The sequence below is a fragment of the Buteo buteo genome, chromosome 11 (assembly GCF_964188355.1).
Source record: "Buteo buteo chromosome 11, bButBut1.hap1.1, whole genome shotgun sequence".
NCBI lineage: Eukaryota > Metazoa > Chordata > Aves > Accipitriformes > Accipitridae > Buteo > Buteo buteo.
In genome coordinates, this window is record NC_134181.1 from 26536409 (window position 1) to 26559954 (window position 23546).

Sequence of the window (23546 nt, forward strand, 5' to 3'; positions counted from 1 at the left end):
CCTTCTCCCATGCCGTCCCTGAGCAGGCGGCATTGGCTGGCGCCGAGATCCCAACCCAGCGCTCTGCTGCGCATTTGCTTTGGAAACAACACCACAGCGCTCTGCTCTCAGCTCAAGTGCATTGCTAAAAAAAAGATTTAAGGAAAAAAAACCCCTCTTCTAACATGCAAGGGCCTGGCTCCTATAAACAGGATTTCTTCCGTGTCCCAGGCAGCGAGTGAATGAGACGCAGATGGCCGGACTTGGAACACCTCTGCGCTCGCAACCGCGAAATTATCCCCCTTCAAACGAACAGCAAGCGAGCAAGATGGAAACGGCGAGCCTCCAGCAGATTCTGCATTACAACAAAGCCTCTTTTTTTTTCTGCAGAGGGGCCTGTGAGAGGGCAGGGGAGATCCCTGCAGCCGACGCTCTGGCTGTCCGTGCCCGAGGAGGGCTCTGCCACCCAGCCTGGAGTGAGATGTTGCTCTTTGGGACCAGTCCTAGAGAAGAAAGACTCCTCTTCCTTGGATCTGGGGGCCTCATCCTGGTATCTGAGCACTTCAAGCCACCCCTGAGACCACGCGGAGGGAGCAGTAAGCAAACAAGCCGGCTTTGAACAACGGTTCCTATCGCATCCCAACCCAGGCAACTCTTTCTGCTCGCTTTGACCAAGCCACCCAACCTGCTTCTGGAGGCACCTCCCAGCCCTTCTTCTATCCCTCCAGCCCCTTTGTAAAGCCCTCCCTGAGCTCTCACAGCCCCGGGGGCCGCAGTCGAGTGCCCACCGCCCAGATGTCCGGATGGTCACAGTCACCGGCTCTGCCATTTGCAGCCCGTGCGATTCTTACAGACCATCTGCGACAACCAAAATAGCAGGCAGGGGCTTTCTGCACGCTATTATTATTTATGATCGCACTGCGGGAGAGCCGGGCTGTGGTCACACGTCGTCGTCGTCGTCCCCACCGCCACTGCAGGGGACACGGGTGTCGAGCAGCTTTCCCCCAACCTGCCCTCCACCACCCACCACTGGTCCCTGCTGGAAACGACTGCTCCCTCCAATCTGTCAGCAGATTCACATGAGTAATCGCTCAGCGACCAACTGCAACCAGCACAGCCCGACTCAGAAAAGCCCTTTTTAGGCAGCAGTCCCATGTCACCGGAGTGCCACCGGTGAGCGGGATGCCGGCAGCCACCCCCAAGCCTGGGAACGGCGCCGGGTGACTCATCTCCTTGCGCTGCCCAACCTCGAAACAGATCCCTGCAGGGATCCAGCTCTCAAAAAGACCTTGGTAAGGCGGGGCGGGGGGGTCACCCCCAGTTTGGGGCCAAGGCACAAACTGGGGGCATCAACCTCTGGCAGGAGGGCAGGAGCAAGCATCCATGGGCAACAACTGTTCCAGGCTGCTCCTGCCACCCACGGATGCAGGGACACGTCCTGCCCTCGGGCAGGGGAGGGGGCAGCGGGGGTGTCCCCTGCTTCCTGGGATGTCCCGTGCTCGGTGCTGCATGCCCAGCGAGCCTCTTGCAGGGACGATGAGGAGGCGGGGATGTGAAGGGGCATGGCATCGCTCACCTGCACTGGCTGGCCTCTGTGGCAGCCCCGGGGACACGGTGTTTCTCTGCAGCGCCGGTTGCTGCGGCGAGAGGAGCCGGGGGTCCGTCAGCGAGGAGGTCACCAGGGACTGGGTCACTAGCGAACTGCCCGGGTTGCTGAACTGCAGCGTGTTTTGGTTGGTCACCGGCACCGTCACGGGCATGGCGAAGTTCGGAGCGGGCACTGTGGACTGAACAGAGAGCAGGGGGTAAAGGGGAGCAGGCACTGCTGGGTGAGGAGCAGGGGTGAAGTTCCTCGCTTTGTAGGCTCTGAGCAAGAATGGGCCTCATCCTGCATCACAGCAGCAGCAACACCCCACTGCTGAAAAAGGGGGGACAGTCCGGGTCCCCCCAAGCCCCCATTTCACTGCTGACCTGTACTGCTGCGCTTGTACCCTGCCCACGCCAGCATCTCGGAGGGATGCACCAGAGCCCAGACCCCCCCAGTGAATACCGGCAAGAGCCATCGGCTGTCCACTCGCACACATCAAAGCTTTGCAACCAGTTGCTTTGGTCTCATTTTCAGGCTGTATTTTTTTACCCCCAGTGCTTCACGGCAGCCCGCAGAGAGGTGGCTGGAAACACCCCAAAGCGTGAAGGCAGGCAGCAGCATGGTGGTCCACCCCCGCCAGCAGCGAGAGCGGCCGAGCTCAGCACTGCCCTTCATCCTGCTGCAGAGGCCAAGCAGCCCGCAGAGGTTTTACGAGGCTGTTCCTCATCCAGCGGGATGGGAAGAGCCCTCCCAAAGAGCCAGCAGCGGATCACAGGTTTGGGCTGACACTGCTGCCGGCAGCCGAGCATCTGGGAAAGGTTCGTTTTGGTCCACACAGTCACCAGGTGACACTGGGATCCATCCTGGCAACTCCGGGAGCTGCTGGGAAGGAGGAGGAGCTGACCCCAGGGAAGCAGGAGCATCGCTAAAGCCCTATCCTTGGCCCCAGGTCGAGGACCAGCTTCACCTACCAGCGTCCCTGCTGGAGCCAGACTCGCCGTGATTATCCTAGCCGTCTGTCTTATGTCACTGATTTGCTCTTCTTTAACAGGAGCAGGCACCTGCTTAGAGGCTTTAGCAGGGGCTTTGCTAAAGTCCCACTTTAATTTGTTCAGGGCTGGAGAGGCAGAGCAGCCCAGCGCTGGATGAGACCGTGGCAGGGCCGGAGCTGGGACCCCACAGGCTGCACCGGCGAGGGCAAGGGGAGCCGAGCATCCCCCCCATTGCAGCTGGGTGGGGGCTGCTGCCCCGTGGCCCCCTCCCCTCCAGAAATCTGCTCCTAGATGGGTGATTTTGTTTCAGGGTAGAGGGGAGGACGGGAGGAGGGAGTGGTGCTCACCCACGCCTCACTGCTGGAAACCCTCCCCACCAGCCTCTCAAGGGCATCCCGTCCTTCAGAGACATCCCGTGGCTGCAGCCAAGCTCAGAGGATGGCGGCTCTGAGCCTGCGCCGTGGCATTGCTCTGAGGGCTGCCAGCCTGCCGTTCAAAGGGACTGGGCTCGGCGTTTCCCAGACCTTTACAGACTGCCGGGGAGAGCTGTAACGCAGAGCCCTCCCTCTGCTCAGCCCCAGGAGCTTATTCTGCACGGCCGCAAAATGAGGAGGAGGAAGGTTTCTTGGGCGCTACATGAACACCAAAGCGGCATCGTGTAATAAATCACTGCAAACGTGTCTGCGCGTGTGCGTGTTCCCGGGAAGGGAAAGGAAAAGCTGACCCCTGTGCATTACATCTTAAGCAATGCCGTGATAAAGCCGGGTGGTTGATACACCAACTGGAGAGCAGAGTTTTGCTTTTAAGCCGTTATCTATCCCATTGCACCTTCAAACAAGCATCAGGCTGATGCTGCCCCAGCATGCAGCGAGATGCACACCCAGGCCACCAGTTAAGTGGTCCCAGGTCCCCCCCACCCCAGGGAGGACACAACTAAAAAAGGCGGCTTACACATCAGTCCAAAATCTGAGGGAGAAGATGCACACATCAGCCAAACCTCAACAATTTCTGTTTTCATTAAAAGCGATTACAAACACCAAATGCAGAAGCCACGCCAAGGCCTCTCTTTAGCGAACAAGGCTTTTGTTAAGCTTCCCCGGCCGCCGAGTCTGGTTAGTTCTTGTCACACGCAAAACCAACCCAGCTGGTTAAAAAGGAAAAGCATCTTCTTCAACCGCACACGCTCCACCTGCATCACTCAGTCCCTTGCTGCAGAGGGAGGTTTAGTGGGGGAGCCAGATGCTACGCCCTGACTACGAAGCGCCCAGCACCTGAATGCCACCAGCCAAAATGATTTTAGGGCACAGACTGTTCCTTTATGGCATGTCTGGATGCTGCCTCCGGCGACGGGAGCCTGCTTGGAGCCCTCCCTTTGCAGCAGAAAAATACAGATAATAAGCAGTCCCTGCTTTCTGAGGTTGTTTTGCACCAAGGAGCAAGCTCTGCTGGCTTTTTGACCTATTTTGCACCAGTGGCAGGACTTGTGCAAGGTACTGGGGCAGGGGGGTGTATACATCCAGCCAGGGCTGTACCCCCACCCCACGCAAGCCCTGATGGGGTGGAAACCTGTCCCCTGTTAGTGAAACCAGGGAGAAACCTCTGGGAGGATGAGGCAGAGCCAAGTTTTGCAGGAACTAATCCTGCACTAAACCCACTCCGGAGGGCTGGGCTTGCTGTCACAGCAGAGCTGCAAGCAACCATCACTGCCTGCACCCCATTTTCTTCACCTCCCCAGATCTCCCAGGGCTCGGGGCAGCCACCCCCCGCTGAGATGCAGGGGATGGAGATGCAGATTTTGGGGTCTTTGGGAGGCTCCCGGAGCAATGCAGCGCTCACCTGCTGAGTCAGCAAAATAAAGAGCCATGGATTTCACAAGACCTAATTCTCAAGAAAAGCCAGAATTTTAACTTGTGGGGGCTTGCCAAGCACAGAAGGGCAGATTATTTTTTGCGGGGTGGGGGGGTGGTATAATTTTTGCAGTGTTGCATCCAGCCCTTGAAAATGAGCCTCCTTTCTGCTCCTGGCAGCATTAATTATGGCTGCAGCGACTTGGGGCTAATCCCTCTGAAGAAGCCTTTGCCTGCATCAATAGTCTCTGCTCCCTTGAACTAACGACTAATTTGAAACGTGTTCCCCTCCTCCTCCCATCTCCTGACACAAATCCCTTTCAGCACTGTCCTGATGCCACCCCGGTGCCGGCTCCGGGATCACAGGCTAAAACCTCCCTGGATTTCTGCCACGGCCACCAGATGCCCCGAGGGCTCGGTGGATTTGAGGGGAATTAATGCAGAATAGCCCAAACCGAACTGTGTCTTGCAGGGATGTGAGGGGCGCAGCACCCGTCGCCAGCTCGCATGAACGCTGGGGTCTTAAACCAGGCAAAAATCCTTTTTTGGGGAAAAAAAAGGTGAAAAAGGAGGCCCTCATCCAGTATTTGCAGCAAAGGAGGGGAGAACAGCAATATTCTCCTGCACTGCCCGGACGGAGCCAAGGAGGCTCGGGAATGCCGGAGCTAACGGGAACAGTTTTCCCAAGGGTTGTTCCTGCTTCTCTGGGTGAGAAACAGGAGGGACGCTCAAGGCCCCTCGTGCATCTCACCCATCAGCCCCGGGGTTGCATTCGGGGCTGGGGGGGCTGCGTGCATCGGCTCCCAAGGCACAGCACGGCTCCGAAGCAAAGCCATGCAAAATCCACACCCCCCCCTGTCACCTGGAGGCATCCGGGGAGGGGGCAAGGGGCGGGCTGCAGACCACCAGCTACTCACTGCGAGCCGGTAACTCTGCATCATTTTATCAAACTCCTCATCAATCTTTTTATATTTCTCTTCCGTCTGTGGGGTCAACGCAAACACTTCATCCCCTTCCGGGCTCTCGCACTCCCTGTGCTTCTTGTTCAGCGCCTGTTACGTTTGGGGGGGGGACGGGGGACGGACACGGAGGGGGTGTCGGGGAGGGATCAGGGGACGAGGTTGGAGGGAAATCGAACAGAAGAAAAACAAAACAAAAAAGAACATATAATGAAGGTTTTCCAGCCAAGGGGCAGGTACTTACACCGTATCGCTTGAACAGGATATCCAGATCCTCGCTGCCTTTACGGTATTTATCCTCCATCAAGGGGCTCTGGTCTATCGAGTCATCGCCGTCGGGCTCCGGGCTGTCACAGCCGTTAAAACCTTTCTTTCTTAACGTCTGAAAACACAACCGGGACAGTTTGAGATCTGGGAGTGGGGATGGGCAACACGGGCAGCTGCCTGAGACGGGCAGGTCCCCCCCAGAACATCCCCCGGACCATAAAGACAAGGACTTGCCCTTGCACAAATTAACACCTTCATTGAGCTCGATGGCATTAAAGAGTCGGGATCCAGCCTTCGGATTTTGACGCCGGGGTGTCTCTAATTTAGGAATTACAACATGGGGATGGATGGAGAGAAACTTCTTTGCTTTCAAAGGATCTGTTTACGCCGGAGCTGAATTTGGCCCCGTACCAGCTCAGACACATTCGTCACCTACAATTACTACAACAACAAGGAGGGGAAATAAACCTTAATGATATCTGCTCTCCTGCTAAAAATAGGGAAAACCTTCTTACAAATAGGAAAATAAGAAACCAAAAGAATAAGCAAAAGGCGGCTTTTGCCCCTGGCAAAACCAGGTGGGTGGCATTTACCAAATGCAAAGGTACCCCAGCAAAAGCATCACCTGAGAGGGTGCGTGGCATGGCGATAGCCCGCAGGTGCCAGAGATGGCAAGCCCTGTTGGGGGGTGACACAGGGGGGTGACGGTAACAACGCCAGGGCAGCAAACCCCGCACCAAGACCAGCAGCAAAGTTCCCAGACGCTGCTGCAGAGAGTTAACGATGCAACTTCTCCTACTTCATTAACAGGAGCCCAGTAATCACACGGTCAGGCTATGCGCAGGGTATAGTGAAAACCCCAAAAGTTCCTCTTTCGTGCTTGGTAGCCAATTTGCAGATTGCGTTACACATGCACATTTAATCATTCTATTTTCAAAATACCAAAAGCAATTAGGCGTTATTATGGAACCATCACTTGCCAATTTATTTTTTTTAGAAGTCAAAGCTACAGAATTTCCTGGAAGTCTTGATCTCTTTTCGTGCCAAATTCAGCGGGGAGGGGGGGGGGGGGAGGAGGAAAAAAAAGAGCCTTGACAATTCTCCTCTGTCTTCCTAAACAGTAATAAACATCTCTATTTTGAGGCCAAAACGTATCCTGGAGTGGCTCTTCATCTACCTGCAAGCTCTGGGAAACACGGAGCTTGTAGGGGAATTTTTGCTGGAGCAGATAAAAAAACCATTGATGTCTCCAGAACGGCTAGAAATGCCGCACACAGGTTCTGCTCGGCATCGGTACAGCACTCCACACCGCACAGCTCTGCCTCTTCCCGATGGTCTTGCTTGGCGGATGCTTGCGCCGGGTGGCAACGGTCAAGCAACAGGCACCAAACCCATCTCCCAGCCTGTTTTCCATCCAGCTGAAGTTTTTCACACTATTGTCAATTAAAATCACTCCTTTGTGGTCGTAATTTTAACACTCGTTACTTAGATTTAATCTGCAGAAGGGAAACATCCTCATCCACATCCAGCTCCACCAGCGGAGGGTCTGGCTCACTCTTGATCATGGCAGCATTGGTGTTACCAATAATTCCTGTTACCTAATGATTAATACCTAATTACCTAACAATAATTCCTGGTACCTCTAATTTGTGTTATTTATTGTCTCTTTATGGAGCAGGGTAGTGGGAATCCCAGTCATTGGCACAAATGGGAGGTTGCCAGGGCTTTTTGTGCAGGTTTCCGAGGATTTTTCCCTTTTTCCCTATTATTTTTCTATTTTTGTACGTGTCCTTGTTTTTTTTTTAGAATGGGCCAAAAAAAGGAACGGGTGCTGCTGGTGGGGAAGGAACGGCTTTGCCTTTTTTTTAGGGGGGACGGACGGACGGACTGCTTTTTGCGGATTTTTTTCCCAAACCCTTTTGTTTCACCGATGCAGCCAAAAAGACAGAAAGTTGAGCCCTTCCTTAAAAAAAAAGAGTTTTTTCCTCCTTCTCTTTCTCTTTCAGAGGCAAAATGGAAAAAGTTGTTCCATGAGCAGTGGAAGGGATGAAGCCGTGTTTCCTTCAGGCATGTGTGAAGGGTGCCGGCTGGGGAGACTCTCCGGTGTCTAACAGGGGGCTGTGCCCACCTCGCAGCGGTTCTCTTTGCAGGGATATTAACTGGATCTCTCACCTCTGCCCTGGTCGGGAAACGTGAAGGTAATCTCTTGCATCCCTGGAAGCAATTCTCCTCTGCCAAAGGCTGCCGGTGGGTTCAGGAGTTGTGGGGTCAGATGAGCAATCTCCATCCCTTGGGAGCCTCGAAGAAGGGAACCTCACAACTGAATTTTCAAGAGGTTTCAGCCGAGCAACAACATCCTTCTCCTTTCTAAAATCTGCAGCAATGAAGTGGCCCAGGAGGTTTTAAGCAGCTTCCAGTTCCCCCGGCTCTGCCTCATATATACCACCCAAAGAAATCGCAGGGAAGAGCAATGGGCAGACGCCACTGGCTGTGGCATTTTGCCATTTCTAAGCCCGCGTGAAATCGTCCCGGCAGTTGTTCCCTCAACCAACTCTGTGGAGGAAAGCAGAGCAACGGCGGGAACGCAGCCCTGTTCATGCAGACCCAGCAAACCTCCTCCAAGCAGCTCACAGCATCGCCCCTCTCTGCATTTCCCAAGGCCCTTCTCCTCTGTAGGTCTAATATATTTGGTGTCGAGTATTGCTTCAACTTAAGACAGCGGCTGTTGCCTTAGTCTCTTCCCTCTCCCCGGCCACTAGCTTCACAAAATTAGTTGTAACTTAATTGGCTTTGAGACTCACACCTCCCTGCCGAGTTCGGTTCGCAGCATCCCAAGCTGTGAGGGGCAGCTGCGGTGCCACTGCAGAAAACCCACCGGCAGCCCCAGGAAGCATCAAGCCGATTGTGCAGGAGGAGGAAAGCCCTTCCCGGGCGTTGCAGGCAGCTGCTTGCAGTGTGAGATTGGATTATAACCCTCACTGCAGCGCGGGGCTGCTGGAGCTGCAGGCAGGGAGGGGAAGAAGGGGACAGGGACGGGCTCCAGAGCTGGCACAGCAGAGGATGGTGATGATCTGGAGCACGGTGGGATGGGAAGCACCGGCAGCGGTGGGTGAGCAGGCCCTGAGTCGCAGTGGGACATGAGCCAAAGCAGTGCAGCTCGCAGCAATCTGCTGCTCAGAAAGAGGTTTGGGACAACAAAATGCCATTTCCAGCCATACGAGTGTCAGCTGGTGTTTTTTTCATTTTTTTTGACCAAAAAAAAAAGTCTGTCCCGCATTTTCTGCTTTTTGGCAAGATGATGTAAAAGGAAAACAATCCTGCTGGCTGGAGCAAGAATCAAACCCAAAGATTTCTGTTTTCAGGAACTCTGCAAGGTCTTTTAGAAAAGGGCTTTCCTTCTCCTTCCTCCTCATTCCCTTTTCCAGGAGAAAAACAGAAGACACAAAGAGGCGTGAAACTGTTTTGTCACTGCGTTGCACCCAGTGGCACACAACTATTTTTCATATAAAATAGACTTATAATCAATTCCTTCACAGCAGAAAATTTTCAAAGGAGAAAACCAGGGTGAGAATTTCACATAGCAAAAAAACCCCCACCGCTCCCCACTTATCATCAGCCCATCTCCCTGCTGCTCCCACTCTATCGGGAGTCCCCCCATGGCAGGACCTGCTGCAGGTCCTGCTCTTCCAGGCAATATTCCCATTCCCATGATCCTAGCTCATACGGGACCAGATTTCCAACCCAAAGAGGGTGAGAGAGCAGCAGGAAATGCAGAACATGTGAGAGGAAATGATGCTCAACCAGGACGTGATCAACTTCCCTTAGAGGAGGGAGACAAAACCACCCCAGGCTTTGGGGAAGTTGGGATAAGGGCAAGGACGAGGATGAGGCTGAGGATGAAGATGAAGATGTGGCACCAGCAGCTGCCTGCACACTTCGCCACCTCCCCGGCATCCTGCAAAATGCCTGATTTTACGCACCCCGGGGAACAAGAACCCCAGGAAGAAGAATTAGGGAAAAAAATCAGCCCACCCCCCCACCTCCACGGGACATTCAGCCAAAGAAAGGAAAGAAATTGCTGTGTGACTTTAACTGGCTCTGGAGCATCCCCGTGCCTGGCTAGCTCTGCTCTCGTCCAAGTCCCTTATCAGAAACTGGCACGTCAGCTGGGCTGCGAGGAAACGAGAAGCGACAGCGAGGAGCAAAGCCAGCGTGATCCCAGCCCGGGCGCGCACGTGGCACCCAGCGTGCCTGTCTGGGGGCCTCAGCTGTCCCCCGCCTGATCAAGGAAACCCCCCTCTCTGCATTAAGAGAGATTTTCTCAGACTTAAAAGCTTGCAATGACCAGGACTTTGCCGGGCATGGAGAGAGCCGCAGGGGTTGCGTGGTTGAATCCCACTCCCCAACGGCTGCTGCCGATCCCCGGCATGGCTGAAACACAGAGGTGGCCCCACAGGGGATGGTCCCCAAAAAGGCAGCCAGGGTGTTGAAACCCTCTCAAACTGGGGCCGGGTACACTCATCGTAGAGCAGCTCTGCCTCTCGCTAAATATCCTGGGGGGATAAATCCCTCAAGGGCATCCCTGTGCAGCATGTGATGGGGTACCCCCCACAGACTGCACCTCCCCAGGACCTAAAAAAAAGGGGGGGATCTCATGTTTACTGCTGTTTTAAAACATAATTTGAACAGACCAACTTGTACCACCCGGAGCCGGTGGTACCAGTGGCCTTTGGCCCCAGGAGCCCCCCAGCCTGGCCGGCAGAGGAGACCCTGGCTCGGCCAAGCCACTGCTCACTCCCCCTCCACCAGGAAAATAAAATCAAGAGGCTTCTGCCTCGATTCACCCAGGTCCTGGTTGCTCCTCATCCTTTCTGAGATACTGCCAGAGCCATTCATGGTTGCATCTCTCTGGTAGAAAGGGGCCACAGGCATTACAGGGAAGGCAGATGCATGCGGTGGCGCCTTAAAATCCACTTAAAATCATATTTGGTGGCAAATTCACAGCCTGTGCTTTCACGGCTCTATAAATGCTTGATGCTGGGGAAGTTTTGAGAATGCAAAGGTACTCTTGGAGCAGTCAAGTTCAACTGGGAGCCACCAAGAAACATGAGGTAAATTGGGTCTGTGCATGGTGGGGAGAAAGCCAGGCCGGTGGGACCTGACCTGGGGGAGGGGAGATGGCTAGGGGGGAGAGAAATCAGCACCAGGAGCAGGATGGTCTCCTGGGGCAAGGGCAATTTAAGAAAGAAAACAGTAAAAATCTTAGAGCAGCCCTAACTCTGCTCCAAGATGAGACGAGGATGGGGAGGGATGCTCAACCAGCCTCAAAACCTGCCTGCGCCCCAGTGGGTTTCACTCCGAGGCAGCTCTGCCGGCACGACGTGCCGAGCCCGGCATGTCTGGGCTCTTTTTCTTGCCATCCACCAATATCCTTCCACTCCCGATGTTCCTCTCTTTGGCTTTGGATGCAGATCCAGCTTTTCATGTGGTGCAAACACAGTATTTCTTTGGGTGCCAAGGACTGCGTGTAACTTGTCGGCTTGGGAGTGTTTGCATCTTGGACCATAAGGGAACAGAGAACGCTGCCCAAAATGTTTACGGTATTTTTAGGCCAAGACAAATCTGTTCGACGGTGCAAGCGCCACAGTCTGAGCATCCCAGAGAGGCTGGGAGAGGCTGTGCTGACTAGCTCGGTGGGGAACCATGCCTGCAAACCCCCAGCATTTTCACGGTGGACGGTCACTACCTGGCTCAAACGGGCCAAAAAGGACATTTTTGAACCATTTGTAAGGCCTGTACACAACCGTGCGCTGGCAGAACAGTCTCCAAACCCCAGTGAGGGCAGGCAGGTGCTGCCAGATGCTTGGCCATGGCTCAATCCACTTCTGCTGCAGCGGCACATCGGTGGGAACTGGGTGGACAGAGAGGTGAAAACCTCAAGTCCAAACCTCTCAAAAAGACACGTTTCACAGAAGCGGGGCGGGGGGGGGGGGGGGAAGCAGGAAGATTTAGGACATAAGTTGGGTTTTTTTCCTTCTCCATGAAATCAAAGCCCGAGCGCACCGCCCAAGATGCACCAAAGGGATTCAAAGGCAGAAGCGGCACAGCCCGAGTGGCAGAAGCCAATTCCTCCAGCAGCGCTTTGAAGTGGCAAAGCCTCGTGCTGTGTGAGGTCCAAGCCAAGCGGCTGCCTCCGATCCGCCCAGGGCCCTCCACGGGGCCATGCCGCTCCATGGGCGTTAATTTATGCCCGCCTGTAATGTCAATAATTACCTAGCCAAGCCTTTCATTTGTCTGCCTTTGCCCAGGCATAAAGGCAGCTGCCCACACGCTGAAAAGCAACAACCAAGCAGCTCCCATCTTCGTGGGTGCTGTCGAGGAAGAGGATGCGACCGACGGCCAAGATGCCGTGGGCACCCTCCTGCAAGCCAAACACCTGTGCTCAAGCCTGCCGATGCTCTGACAGCACCAGGGATGAGGAAAAAGCCGTTGGGGAGGGCCAGAACGGGGTCACCAACAGCAAATGGTGGCCGAGCATCTCCTGCAATGCTGGCAGCCTGGAGGAGGAGTGTAGCCTTGGCATCAGCGAGCTTTGGACATGGTGCCCTTGGAAGTGCTGGGGTTGGTCAGACTGGGCTCACCATCCTTGGAGAGCCAAAAACACTGGACAAGCCTTGAGCAACCCCACCTACCCATGAGACTGGCCGTGCTTTGAGCAGGGGTTGGACCAGAGGCACCCAAAGGTTCCTCCCAACCTGAATTACTCTGTGATTCAGCCGCTGGTGCCCTCCTACAACCCCACCATGCATGTCTGAAACAATGGACAGGGGCAATGCCACCAAGCTGCACCGAGGCACCCCAGTGCAGCAGCCCCAGGAGATGCCTCCAAAACATCCCATGGTTTGGCTAGACCACGGGAAAGTCCAAGGAAGCAAACCTGCACCTCGATTTTACGGCAGTAGATCAACACATAACTCAAGACAGCTTCAAACTCTGCCACCCAGAACTGAGTATCTTTGTAGGCTGGACCAAAAAGATGCAAAACCAGGCCAGCACCGAGTGTTGGAGATCTGCTCGCTCCCATCCCCACCCTGCACCGACCTCCTGCATCCAGCTGCGGTGCCAGACCCGTCCCTGGCTCCACCACACCAGCAAAGCTGGGGAGAGGACGGGCAACCTCACCTCGATGATGTCCGCGTTGGTCCGGCTCTCGTGGGGCTCATTGTACTCGGTGTACTTGAGCAGCACCTTGTCCATGTCGGTGCTGGCATACTGGAACAGCTTGTTTGAGTGGTTGAAGATGATCAGGGCAATCTCGCAGTCGCAGAGGACGCTCAGCTCGTAGGCTTTCTTCATCAAGCCAAACTTGCGCTTGGTGAAGGTCACCTAAAAGCAAGGAGAGCCGTGGTCAGAAGCCATGCCCATGGACCTGACACCTCTCAGAGAAAACTGGGATGACCACTGGGAGAAGACCAAAAGGAAGGGGAGGGCAGAGGGAATCTTCTGTCCTCAGTTTCCCCAACTGGACAACCCCCCCAAGCTCTCCTCTCTAACCTCCCTCTTCAAACCGGTTCCTATCGCCGCCTATTTTGGGATCCTCCAAAGGCAGACACTTCACAAGCACAAAGATGATTATCAGCGTTGGAAATCACATATTGCCAAATCAAGGGAAAATAAATTTCAGCAAAATCCCCAGCAGAGCTACCATCTGTCCGGGGGCTGTGGGTTGTTGGGTTTTTTTAAAGTTGAATATTCAAGCAGCGGAGATCTCGTCCTCGCTCGCGGCAGTAGTGCTGTGAGCACCCGACCCTGGGAGCCAGGGGTCTCGACTGCCCCAGAGCAGGTCAGGGTGCTGCTCCACACCACTCACCCACCCCACCCCGTCCCTGACCCACTCTCCTGCTTCCCAGCACCCACTTCTCTTGGGAGGCTGCGCTTCTCCAAAGGCTCCCTGAGCCTCTGGCACGGGGTGCCCCACCAGCTGCTGCCTCCCTCTTGCCGTCCTCATAACCTTGCTGTTGGGGCATTTTTTCGCACCGCCTGCCCATCCAGGGTCACCATGCTGGTGACTGCCTCCCCTGTCCTCCAAACCTGCCCTGCCTTGAAATGAGCTGTCATTAGAGCTATCAGCTAACGAGGCATCTTTTGCAGCACTGAACCTTGTGAGCTGGCTGGGGGATGGGGATGGAGCTGGGCGCGGGCTCCAAAACCTGCTCCAGACACCAGGCAGACGTTGGGCTGCATTTCCCAGCCCACGCTCAGCTCTCTCCACAACGCTCTTAACAGGACCCAGCTGGTGGGGAGGGAGCTGGTTTGGGGCTCTCCATCCCGGCTGCATTGCTGACAGCCGCTGAAGGTCCCTCACACCCCCTCCCCCTGCAACCAACAGCATGCTGCTGCGGAAAGGCACGATGCTTGGCCAATGCCCCCTTAGCAAATAAAAAAAAGAAAAGGAAAATAAAAGGCAGAGGAGTCGCTGCTTTGCTTTAAGCATTGCTCTCGGGGGCGAAGCAGCAGCCCGGGGAAGCGCTGGAGATGAGCCGAGATGCCCTTGGGTGCCGAGAGCTGCTCCCTCGCCACGGGAGGGCTCAACCCCACTTAGGGCCTCTGCCACCACATCGATTTTGCAGCTGAACAGCTTTAGTTTGCAGTGTTGAGGGAGGAGAGTGAATGAGGCGGTTGCCTTTGCTAAACTCAAGTTAGCGGCGTTACAGTCGTGGTCCAAAGAGCTTAACCTGGAGCTTCCCCACCCACACCGGTGGTGACGAGCATTGCCACCGTGATGCCACCGGCGGTACCCAGCAGGTTCCTGCACCCAGCTCTGAGCACCCCTCGAGATGGAGCCGCATCCCTCCGGGCAGTGGGAGTGCAGAGCAGCCCTGGGCATGCATGGCGTGGGGAGGTGCCCACTCCTCCCCACCATCTCCCAGAGATGATTAAGCAGTAACGAGATTCGGCTTTAATCGCCTCATCCCCTGGGAAGCGCAGGGCTGGCACCCCGCGCCGCTGCTCCCCGCCACGTGCGCCCGCTCACACTGCGGTCAGGCTGGGAGCACCAGCGCTCACATTGCCAGCGTCCGCCCCAGCTCCAGCACACAGTGACGCAAACTGAATTACTTGAGGGCCAGCGCCGGTGTCATTGGCAATTCCCCCTCCCCAGTGGCATCCCTGACTTCTCGGCCACCCAAAATCGCTGCTGGTGGGCACCGGCCCTGGTTGCTCCCAGGACCGAGACCGAGGCGGCAGCACCACACCGCAGCTGTGGCTGCACCATAGGATTTCAGGTAGGACCCAGCTGCGGTTTTGCTCCTGCAGCCTGCGGCAGGACAGGCACTAAAACCAACCTGGGGCTGTGCCAGCAGCATTTCTGGTCTCATGTTCCCGCTAGAGACTGGCTGCTCTGTCACAGCTCCGGCAGTGGCTGCAGCCCGGCATGGCGTGCCTTGCTGTCCCCCCGCCGAGACGGCCCTGCCGCTCTGACTCACGCTCAAAGCAGCCCAAGGAGCCTTCAAGAGGAAAACACACAGCGTCTCCACCAAGACAGAGGGAACAGCCGATGCCGGTTGTTTCTGCAGCCACCGGTGCCGGGGACACCTTGCCAAAAACACCTTGCCGGGCGCCACAAGCCCGTTTGGCCACCAAGATCGGAGGCAACGGGGTAAGGCCAAAGTGTGCGAGCAAAGGGGCAGCTCTTGGCCATGAAGACTAGAAACAAGTGTTGTTTGAGTATTGCCCTTGAGCAACGAAGGAGAGCATGGGGTTACCTACCCACAATCAACCAACAACCTGAGCAGAGCCAAGCAGAACCCAAAGCACCAAATCACGTCTCTACGGATGAAGGGATATTCCCTCTGCAGACAGGGACAGGGTGGAGGAGCATCCCTCTGTCTTGGCACCTCTGCTTCTTGCAGAGAAAAGAAAAGATTTGCCATTTAGCCAGCCCTGCCGCACAAAAGCATCTCCCCATGACCCAGGACAGAAACCCCAAACCTTCCTCTACCACCATGCACGAGCCTCATCTAGAAGAATTAACCTTATAAGTCTAAGAGGGTAATCAAATCTCATGCTTCAGGGCATAAGCCGATCACCAAAGGGGTCAGGAAGGAATTACTACCCCACAGTAGCAGAGGATTTTTGCCTTTCCCCTGATGCAGAGCATTGGCCGTTGCCAGAGTCAGCAGGCTGGCCCTGAAGGACTCATGGTCTGATCTGTTATGGCAAATCCTCTCCAGTAATTCCTCTAATGACATTAGTGACTCTTACTTGCTCTCCTCCCCTGGTTTTGGCTTCTGCTGTAATTCTGGTCTCCTCCACGCAGGCTCGTGGTCCGTGCACCCACGGGAGGCAAGACCCGGGGCGTGAGCAGGGTCAGATTCACTGATGCTGTAGGTTGGATGTGAGATGCATGGGAAGAGCTTCACCTCACAGCAAAGGCTTTGGAGAGCCGCCGTTCAACCTTCACTCTTCCCGAGGTTCGCAATGCCTCCGTGGCCCCAAACCACCATTACTGATGAGCACCACTTGCAGAGCGAGCGGCAACGCGGGCGTCGAGAGCAGCTCTGCCTCCGCTTCCTTGGTGAATCCCTCCTTCTCCAGCGCATCCACGCGCTATTCCCGTTCCCCATCCCTCTCTCTCCCACCACACGCAGGTACCACGGGAGCCATCCGGGCTCCGGCGCACGCCGAGGCCGGTGCATGCTCACCTGCCGTGGCTGGAGCTGCGAGACCTACATTGCCAGCAGCAGCACCACGGCACGAAACCCCGTGCATAATTCAGCAGAGCTGGGCGGCTCAGCTCGGGGGGTGCAGCATGGGAGAGCTGAGCTGTGCTCCCCGCACCAAACCTCGGTGGGGGGGCTGCCGTGGAGACAGGGATGGGCTGAGGATGCTCCCAGACTCTGGGTTTAAACCAGCTTAGCTGACAGCCCGCAGCCACACGTGCATGGACACTTCTCCTCTCTGACCTGCAACAACAGCAGGAGAGGAAGGGAAGGGGAATGAGATGAAGCAAGATGGGACATTTCTGAGCCCAGAGACCGGGTCCAGGCACTGTGCACACCCGGTGCAAAGCAAGAGGGTTATCACCCCCTTTACAGAGGTGATAGATGTCCCAGCCCCATGCAGCTCCCACTGCAGTGGATGGAGCAGATCAGCAACCCACTGCCTGGAGCAGCCGTTCGTCACGCAATGTCCTCTCTTCTTGGTGTGTCCTTGTTCCCCAAAGAAAGGGAGCAGCAAAAATAATTGATTGCAAATCCTGCGCTGATGACCAATTAAACAGCTGCTGCTTCGCTGACATCCGACTTAAACGGGGCTGGGTTTTTGGAAAAGCAAAGCAATACGTGCCACACTCACGTGGGGAGCGATGCTCCCGCGCTGGGTTTTGGAAGAACCGGCCTGGCCAGGGACACAGCTGCCATCAAGGGAAAACCAACATCCCCCAGACCCAGGAACTGGGCTTTGGGGACAACACCTGACATCCGAGACGTGCCAAAACCACAGGACCAGTCGTGCTGAGCAATGCCCACTGCTAAATCCCACACAGGCTTCACTCGGTTGGTGAGACCTTGGCAAGGGTCTGCATCTCCAACCCCCCTCGGCCAAGCCCTGCACCAAGGAGCAGCTCAACGGCCCCCAAAACTGCCTCCCACCGCCTTGGCTTCTGCCTTTGGCAGAGAAACGCCTCTTTCCTTTCCTGAAGGCTTATACAACAGGACTAGGCTGTGCCATCAACCTCCAGCATTACCAAATATTTTCCGTTCATTTGAACTTCTAATGGGGCTCCAATAGCTGCAAATCCCTCTCTCCCCTATGCAACGTTCAGCAGTGCTGCCCCATAAAATATACTCCAGCTTCTTTAATAACCCCTAATGCCCCATTTACTGCTAATTATGGAAATAAACAGTGCCATGAGCAACTGGGACATTATCAAAAAACATTTTATGCCCAACCCATCCCCCAGCCACCAAATAAAGCTGTAATGAAGAAAACCTGCAATTTTCTATTGTTTTGCTGTGGAGCAATAAACCAGTTCATCCGATTCTGTTATTTGCCACTTTTTAAGCATTAGGAACATATACCCATACTTTTTTTACTTTTTTTTCTTTTTTTTCTGGAATAAAAGCAGTAGAAAAGAAGTGTGGCAGGCCACACTGGGGCATCTGCAGCGGTGGCTGGACTAAAGGCAGAGGCTTCAGGATCTGCCGAGCCAAAGTCAAGGACTGCGGGAAGCCACAGAGCAAAGGGACCCGCCTGAAAGTCTTGTGGTTACAGGGAAAAACATTGATGGAGTCATCACAGAGCAAACCTGGTCCAGCAAAACGCTGCTCCTCAGCTGGTCCGACTCAAGGAACACGTAAATTAGGGAAAAATCTGTGGGGTTTTTTCTTTCCTTTGAGATACATGCATGTATTTCTACACACATGCACATGTGTGCATGTCTAGGGCTTGGCCTCAATGGAGCACAAGGAAAAAAAATGTGGACCCATATAAGTTTTCAATTGCAAAAAAAAAAAAAAAAAAAGAATAATTTGGGTTGTTTGCATTCATAAAAATGGATACTTGTTGTGGCTGCTTTTTATTGGAAAAACCTCACGGAAAATGTCAACTGAAATATATTTTCTGCAAGACCAAAAAAAAAAAAAAGGGAACTAACTGGAGAAGATACTTTCTTCTGGAAAAGCGCTTAGATGGAAACGGCACAAGGAGCTCCAAGACAAGGAGCAATGCCTGGGTGGGGGCTAAAGCTCCCCGCCACAGCAAAACAGGGCCGTTTGCCTGGTTCTGGGTATCCGCCTGAATCTGGCCCCGGTGCCGAGTTTCGCCCATCTGCTTATTTTATGGGTTGGGAGAGAAAAGCACTGGTTGGCCCAAAATGGGATGGAAAAGGGTCATTTTGAAGCAGAACCCTTAAAATACCCGACGGGAGGAGAGTGGGTGAGGAGGGAGCGAAGAGCCGAAGGGAAAGCACCGACCTGCCGATTGCGCTCATCTGTGATCCGCTGGATCTGGATCTTTTTTCTCCCCATCTTCTCTGGAAATCCTCACCGCACCCGGGATGACTTCAGTTCAGGGGAGGGGAAAAGTAACCCCGTTTTAAAATGCTTTCATTAAAGAGTGTGGGGGGCTTTTTTTCGGATGAACAACAAACAAAAAAAGCCAAAAAAAAAAAAAAAAAAAGTTTTGCGTCGCTCCTTGCTTAGTTCATGGTATCCTCCTGCGCGGCTGGATCCAGCGGGGCTGAGCCGTCAGCAGCTGCTCAGAAACCTGTGCAAGGAGAGAGACAGGAGTGAGACTGTCTGTCCCCAAACCCCATCCAGGATCCAGCACCCTCCCAGCATCCTCCCCACTGCTGGCATGGCTCCTTCCCCCCAGCCCAGGGGAGGTCTCTGCTCCATCCTCCAGCTCAGGTCTGAGGCCAGAAGGGTTGCAGAGGGATTTATCCAACCTGGTCTCAAAAAGCCCCAAGGATGAAGCCCAAAAACACCCATGCTGCAGGACACGTGTGGGCCAGGCACAGCGGTGCTCATCGAGGAGGAGACAGCAACAACAAGCCTGTGAATCATTATTCCTCCGTGACACTCCATACTTTTTTTTTTTGCTTAATAAAGTCATAAGCAGTCGAGTGGCTGGTGATTAGCTTGGGCAATTTAAATCTGTCTCCAATTTCTGCATTAATCTTCAATTTGGAATTTTAAAATGTCTTTATGTGATTATTTAAAAAAACCCTATAATCAGGCACAGAAACCTAATTCTTATGGGCAAGGGGAAGAAGGACTCCGAAGGAAGCCGAGACAGCCCGGGGTTCAACTGGGCTCAACAACAGCTGGATGCTGGTTGTTTCCATCGATCTGAGGGGGGGTGGTGGATCGACTCAGGGGTATCGTTTGCTCAACACCTCTCTCTCCAAAGGGGCAAGTGCTGCAGGTCCCGGGGGACCCACATAGCTCCTTTCTCAGCCTCGCTCTGTGACCCCGCACCGGACAAGGGTGCAGAGACTCAGCATCCCCCAGGCACCTGCATGCCCTGATGCTGGAGGCTGTATCCAGATGTACCTACCCATACCACCCTTCCAGCCCCATTTCACCCCAGTTTTTCAGCATGCACTGCATTGCAGCAAGGGGGATGAAGGGGGAAACCCAGCCAGTTCATTTTTCCGCAGGTATGTTTTTCTTCTAGTCCTCTCTCCAAGTGGCCGGATAAGAGCAGCGATAACATTGCATTTAAGGCGAGGGTGCCCCGTGCCAAGACCTAGGCGGAGGGAAAAGCTGGTCCCAAAATAGCTTCCTATCTGCCTCGACTTGGCAGCCCCCAGCCCTCGGTCTTGTTACAAAAAGCATAGAAAAAAACCCCGAAGTTTTTTCTCCCCTCCCATCATCCCAAATTCACCCACAGCATCTGCAGCCAGCCCTGACCGAGCTCCTCCTGCTCCTCGCCCAGCCCAGAGCATGGAGCCCTGCTGGACCCCTCTGAAGCCCCCCAGGGATGTTGGCCCCATCCTTCGCCTCCTCATCAGACCATGCTCCGACAACAAACAAGCCCTGACGGTCTCACACCCACACTTGTTTTTTGGGGTTGAGTCGTGCGAGTCACTTAATCTTTTTCTCTGCTTTTTTTGGGGGGGTAAAATTATTCATCGTGCATCGTGTTCTGTGGTTACAGTGCTGGTTCGAGCAGCTGAGAGAAGGAGGAGACTTCTCCCACCCTGACGTCCACAATTTGTCCTCCAGGGAAAATGAGCAATGGGGAGCCCAGGAAGACCAGAGAGATGAAGGGCTGCAAAAATCCCTTTTTTTCCTCGTAAATCCCACCAGGAAGACTCTTTGCAAGGACAAACCATACAGGGATGGCATTCGCCACTTGAATCATTATTTCTCAAAATTGGTGCGTGTTTCTCCTCCCAGCAGCAAATGGGAGGGACCATCCAGCTGCGAGCAGCACTGGCACCAGGGGGGATGCTGAGCCGGTGCCGGGGGAATGCCCTTTGGCTGCTGCTCCCCATCCCTCTGTGGGCAGCCCCGAAAAGGCCACTCCCAGAGCATTACTGGTCCCAGAGCACCACCGGTCCCTGAGCATCACTGGTCCCCAAGCATTGCTGGTCCCCAAGCATCGCCACTTGGGCTGGCACTGGTGAGCAGGGGATGCAGGCGCCAGGCTGCCATAAGAGATTCCCTCAAAGGTCAGTGATATGGGAAGAGCCAAAAGAAAAATGAGGATTTTTGCTTCATCCACCCAGGGTGTCTGCTTGGCATTTCCACCACTGTGAGCCCACGCAGGAGAGAGCCCACAGCCCCAGGGCTGGGGGCCGAGATGAGGATTTCGCACGCGCAGAGAAAATTTGGCAGAGGAGGAACTTTCCACCGAGTTTGCTTTGCAGCTTTTCCCTTTGGAGTTGCCATTTCTTTAAACTGGCTGAAAAATATTCACCTTCACCATCTTCAAAACCGCCAGCAGCAGCATGAAGTAGCAACAGCTCTGCATCCGGACCCAGGGCAAGATGCTAATTCTTTCCTTGTGCTGCAGCTCTTGGACAGAGAAACCCTCTGAAAAGACAGCGGATTTACTGTCCAAACCAGAGAGGAACTCTCCAGAAGCAACAATAAACACTGGAGAACAACGGGCAGTAAATTTAAACCAAGTGAAAGGAAACATATTTTAACACAATTCAGTTATGGGACTTCTTCACAGGATGCTATCGCAGCCAAAAGCTCCGCGGCGTTCAAAAAAGAGATGAGATGTTTGTAAGGACAAGGAGAAAAGCCCGGTGCTGCTCATCCCTGTCCTGTGCTTTGCACAAGCCAGTGCTTCTTGCATGCGAGCAGCGGCATTCAAACCACATTCCCCTCCCTGTACCACAAATAAAACCCAGGTGCTTTGACACAAATCACCTTTTTCAACCACCAGACTGCATTCCTCCTGCCACTCTTGAATCCCAACTCCCGGGTCCTCAGCACCCTGGCCAGATGGGGACCATCGTGCCAGCCTTGGGGTTTGCTCATGCCGCTGGATAAAGTCTCCCAAAGGAAAAAGGCCACTTATTGCTTTTTTTGCTTGTCATGGTGGGGCCAAAATGAGCTGGCCATATCATGGTCTTGATCCCTCTCCCCTGCACAGGAAGGAAAACACCCCATGGCAAGTACAGTCCTTGGATGGGATGAAAAGGATGGATGGAGAAAAGCATGGCACTGTTTGCTGCCCTCCAAACTCATCCAACGGAGTAGATTTAAAACTCTTCCCTTTTCTCTTCATGTTCCTGGTGTTGGAGTTGGGGTTTTGGGGTGGGTTTATTTGGTTTTAGGCTGGGGGGGGGGTTTCCAACATATTTTTAAACCCAGGTATTTTCATGTTTCCTGCCCAGGTGGCTGTTTCAGAAAGTCCGACCACAGGTTCAAGTTTCTGATCGGCATCTGCAAAGCACAAGAAACCTGGAGAGACTCCCTCCCTCCTGCCCACCACTCTGGCACTGCCCCTGGCTGCTCGGACCCAACCCAGAAGCACCCACTCTGCACCACGCACTGAGCCAAGCACCTCGGCAGCTCCCTTTCCTTCACCAGCAAATTGCTCTGGATCCCTAATTGCCCACCCCAAAGCATTGGGATCACCTGTGACCCTCCTCCGTGATTGGGTGGAATTTAAGCACCTAAAGGTATATATAGCCAAGCACCCAGAGCACAGTACTTTTAAAAGGAGTCAAACTCCTAAATAACTTTTAACATTTGGGATCTTGGGTCTTTTTATTCAATACAATATCCTCAGTCATTAAATCATCTTTTCTTTCTTCTGAGACAGCAGCTTCTTTCTCCTTCCCCTGGTTTTCCAAGGAACCAAGGCTCACACCATCCCACAGTGCACGCAGGACAAGGCAGCACCCACCCCACGCAGCATCTGAGCCCACAGGACCTTTCCATCCCATTTGAGATGAGGCACCAACATCCCCAAGCCATGACACCCGAGCGAGTCGCACGAACGCCAGCAGATGGGTTAAGCCCAGCCCTTACGAGCCACTAGAGAAGCTCCGCAACCCTGTAAGACAGACTACCTTGCCCAAAAAGTGACCCAACGCCATCCTAAATCAGGCCTGGGATGGCTCAAACATCATGGGGTGCGACCAGGCGGGAGCGGGGCCGGGCTCGGGGCCAGCCCAGGCACCCACAGCCTCCCCCCCCCCACGATGCTGCCATCCCCAGTGGTACCCGTCTCCATGGTGACCATCTCCATGCAACCACCGAGCATCTCAGCTGCTACACCCCGGCGACAAGGAACCGCCACGGTGCAGGGGTCCGAGGGTATTGAAGGGGACCCACAAACCTGCTGTAAAGCATATCACAGGCATTGCACCGAGCGAACAGCGCCAGCAAAAAATCATCCCGTCCCTCTTCAGCACCCAGAAACCTTGGCGAGGATCAGGAAAGCGGAAATTCGGCATCGCACCGGGGAAGCAGCGAGAAGCGCTGGGACAGAGGCAGCCCATTAGCACCCGCATCCCTCCCTCCTGCCCTACACCCCCTTGTGCGCTCGCACAAGTATGACTATCACAGCAATTAACACACATGCCAATTAACTACAAGCAGGTGCTGGTTAACTCTGTGCTGAGTAATTCATACCCGGCTCCAAGTAAATTGCTTTAAATTGGAGAGACGGGTGAGGGAGCAGAGTTAGCATTTTGCAAATGGGGGAAGAAAGAAAAAGCAAAGAGGAATCTCAGCTGGGAGATGTTTTTACAAAACAAGGAATTTGGGGGTGCTGAATCCACAGCTTCAAATGCTGGGGAGGCAGGAGAGCCAGTATCTCTTCCAAGTCTTTATTTCTGGATTTTTTACCAACTGTACACATTTCCGATCTATTTTACCTATTTCTAAATGGTTTCACCTTGGCATTGCACAAGCAGCAGGGTTCTATGCACCACTCCGTAATT

General features: G+C 54.2%; 1 protein-coding gene across 15 annotated transcripts in view; it reads right to left on the reverse strand.

Moving 5' to 3' along the window:
• The window catches only part of MEF2D (myocyte enhancer factor 2D), an 80438-nt gene that overhangs the window by 17678 nt on the left and 39214 nt on the right, over positions 1-23546 (reverse strand). For 12 of the 15 annotated variants that reach the window (XM_075040929.1, XM_075040927.1, XM_075040924.1 and 9 more), the window contains 4 exons: positions 18607-18898; positions 12815-13018; positions 5610-5747; positions 1556-1766 (listed from right to left, as the gene is read on the reverse strand). In XM_075040929.1, the coding sequence (XP_074897030.1) occupies positions 1556-1766; positions 5610-5747; positions 12815-13018; positions 18607-18660 (607 nt within the window). In that variant the 5' untranslated portion in view covers positions 18661-18898. Of the gene's footprint in view, positions 1-1555; positions 1767-5323; positions 5459-5609; positions 5748-12814; positions 13019-18606; positions 18899-23546 lie in introns of all 15 variants that reach the window. The other 3 variants (XM_075040925.1, XM_075040930.1, XM_075040926.1) reach the window with 1 other exon arrangement.